The sequence below is a fragment of the Cyprinodon variegatus genome, unplaced genomic scaffold (genome assembly GCF_000732505.1).
Source record: "Cyprinodon variegatus isolate N-32 unplaced genomic scaffold, C_variegatus-1.0 Scaffold169, whole genome shotgun sequence".
Taxonomy (NCBI): Eukaryota; Metazoa; Chordata; class Actinopteri; order Cyprinodontiformes; family Cyprinodontidae; genus Cyprinodon; species Cyprinodon variegatus.
Window position 1 is genome coordinate 1,169,660 of NW_015150622.1, and position 2,907 is coordinate 1,172,566.

At 34.9% G+C, this 2,907-nt stretch overlaps 1 protein-coding gene across 1 annotated transcript in view; it reads left to right on the forward strand.

Moving 5' to 3' along the window:
- The window catches only part of LOC107086972 (VPS10 domain-containing receptor SorCS3-like), a 384,596-nt gene that overhangs the window by 377,332 nt on the left and 4,357 nt on the right, over nucleotides 1-2,907 (forward strand). The window contains exons 26-27 of the mRNA XM_015378290.1: nucleotides 1,248-1,353; nucleotides 2,058-2,218. Coding sequence (XP_015233776.1) covers nucleotides 1,248-1,353; nucleotides 2,058-2,218 — 267 coding nt within the window. The remainder of the gene's footprint in view (nucleotides 1-1,247; nucleotides 1,354-2,057; nucleotides 2,219-2,907) is intronic.

Below are 2,907 nucleotides of genomic sequence, written 5' to 3' on the forward strand. Positions count from 1 at the left end.
ACCTTTGAGCTAGCACACAATTTATGACCTAATGAAGGAGGAAACTATGGAAAAGATGCCTGATCCATTATCTACAACGTTTCCCAGCCCCTATAAACCTTCCAAGCTCCAACCTTCAATTTTTTGCAAATGTTATGTCATGTATCATTAACTATAGAAATAAGGAGCCAATATTAGTAAGGAGTAAAGCATACAGATATTCAAGTAAAGTACAGATACAGAAGAAGCAACAGTATTTATACTTAGTTAATTAAAACCTCATGTCCAATTAATGGCACTTATTTACTTTTTAAAGGTGGTAAAATAGTCAGTTTTTAAATTCAATTCAATTTAGTTTATATACCGCCAATTCCCAGCACATGTCATCTCAAGGCACTTTAAAGTTCACCAGATCATACAGTCAAATTGATTGAAAGATTTCTATCTAAGGAAAACCAGTTTGATTGCATGGACTCATTCACTCCAATGCAATCGCTCACACCAAGCATGATTGTAGCGATAGTGGAGAGAAAAAACTCCCTTTTAACACAAAGAAACCTCCAGCAGAACCAGGCTCAGTGTGAGCGGCTATCTGCCGAAGCAAACTGGGGAAAATGCTTTTACTGGTTGAAAATTATTTATACTGAACTGTGAATTGCTAAATAAATGTTATCGATCATAATTGTTTCCAGGGCACGTCTGCATTGGTGCTGGGCAGTAAAATACATTTGCAATATCATCGCAACTTAACTAAAGACAATTTTCAAATTTCAGAGATGCTTAGTTTTGGTCATATTACATTTAACAAGGATAAATAACAAGTAATAAGCTAAATTACTTTCCAGCCCTTTAGGTGGCGGTAATATGAAACCATACAGACAGGAAGAGAGAGATCATACAGCTAGCTCACAGATTCATGCCTGCAAGTAGAAGTTAGCACTTCTTCCACACAAAGACCACAGTTAAGTCCTGCAACAATGGACAAGCAAGCTTCAAAGTTCATGAAAAATCCTAAACTCTGTGGTCAAACATTTGCATGATTGTGGTTGGTGCAAAAGGAAAATTTCGGTTGTAATATTTCTTTAAAATAATCACAATTTTCATTTTTGGCTAAATCGTTCAATCGTATCACAGTTGTCCTATTAAAGCATTTTGTTTTTCGCTAGCTCATTTTCTTTCATTCATTATCATGACTAAATCTAGGCCTTAGCCATCACAGTGATTAAAATGTCTCCTTCTTCACTGGCTGGGTTCTTCTGCTCCCACAGCCCCGTTGGTGGACTCCAGTCCCAGACACAGCAGCTCCGCCATGCTCATGCTCCTCTCCGTGGTCTTCCTGGGTCTGGCTGTGTTCCTCATCTACAAATTTAAGAGGTTCGCAACTTTCTGTTTGCATCCACCCACTGTAGTCCCAGCAGGATCACATCAAGCTCCTACATGTCTATTAGGATGTTTTCCATTATTAATAGCAGCAGATTAATAGAAGCTGAAACCATGAGCCACAGTCAGAGTTGCTGCTTTGATCTGAGAAAGTCCAGCTAAAGGTTGTCTTTACTTTTTAATGAATACAATGCATGAGGCACGCTCTGTAATCTGTTTAAAATGCAGAAAAAAACGAGGCCCTTAAGTGGTTTGATATGCAGAGTTTCTGCTTTTATTTGCTGAATAAATGAATCAACCTCACAGTGAATCTGTGAAAAAACTCAGTGGGAATTGGAAAAAAGCTGCCATTAATTATGGAGCTGTAATTTCTCCTGTCAGTCAGCAGAGATGCGCTTTTCAACGGAATCATACAGTTGACAAAACAGAGTGATTAATAACAGGAATGAAGAATAATTGGAAATAAATTGGATAGTGCTTGAAATGAAGAGATATTAGATGTAAAATTCATGCAGGAAAAATGTCCAATATTACTGTTATTTTCTCATAAATAAGTAACAGAAATATTTCTACATTTAAGATCCATCTTAACCCTTGGCATGCAGCTATTTATTGCACACCAGACAGCAAAGCCCTGAATAAACAGACGATTGGATGGAAAAGTTATCTCTTCTGAATGGATTCTTCCTGTTTTGTAGAAAAATACCTTGGATCAATATTTACGCTGAGGTGAACCAGGAGAAGGAGCAGGAGATGATTGGCTCGGTCGGTCAAGGCGACACCACACCGAAAATCACTCTGAGCGAATTCACAGCATCCAAAGAGCTCATGGAGAAGGAACTGGATGCTCGGGTCAAGAGTAAGTCAAAGACAAACGACGGGAGGAGTTAAGTCTGCAGGGATGGTGGGATCCATCCCATAGAGATGATTTTCCCATCATTGGGATGTGATCCTGCAAGAATATGAAGGGTCAAATTATATAATTAAAGGCAAAGAATAAAGTTCCCATGAAAAAAGAAAGTTCATCCGAAATAGGAACAGAAGGTTATTTATTCATGTATTTATTTATCATTATTGTTTGTTTTATTTAATACATATTTCAAAAATTATTTATTAATTAATATATTATACACCAAACATAAAAAAAAAACTTTAGATTGTAAAATGCACATTTAAATGACTAAATAAATCCCAATAAATATTAAAAAAAATACATTTGAAATTATGACTGAGATAATTAATTGTCCCATAAAATAGTTAAAATTATGCCAGATTAACTACCGGTACTTAAGATAAGACCAAAAAAATATAATTAGAATAATTAACTGTCCTATTAAATAAATAAATAAATATAAATTTCAAATGATTAAATGAAATTAAATGTCCAATTTAATAATTCAATATCAGTTAATATTATGAAAGATAATTAAATGTCCCCCCACATAGTATGATATGTATCTGGAAATGTGTTTGAGATTGAATTTACTGTTAAAATTTTCAAAACTTATTTAAATTTATGAATAAAGTCCATTAGAAAATGTATTACGC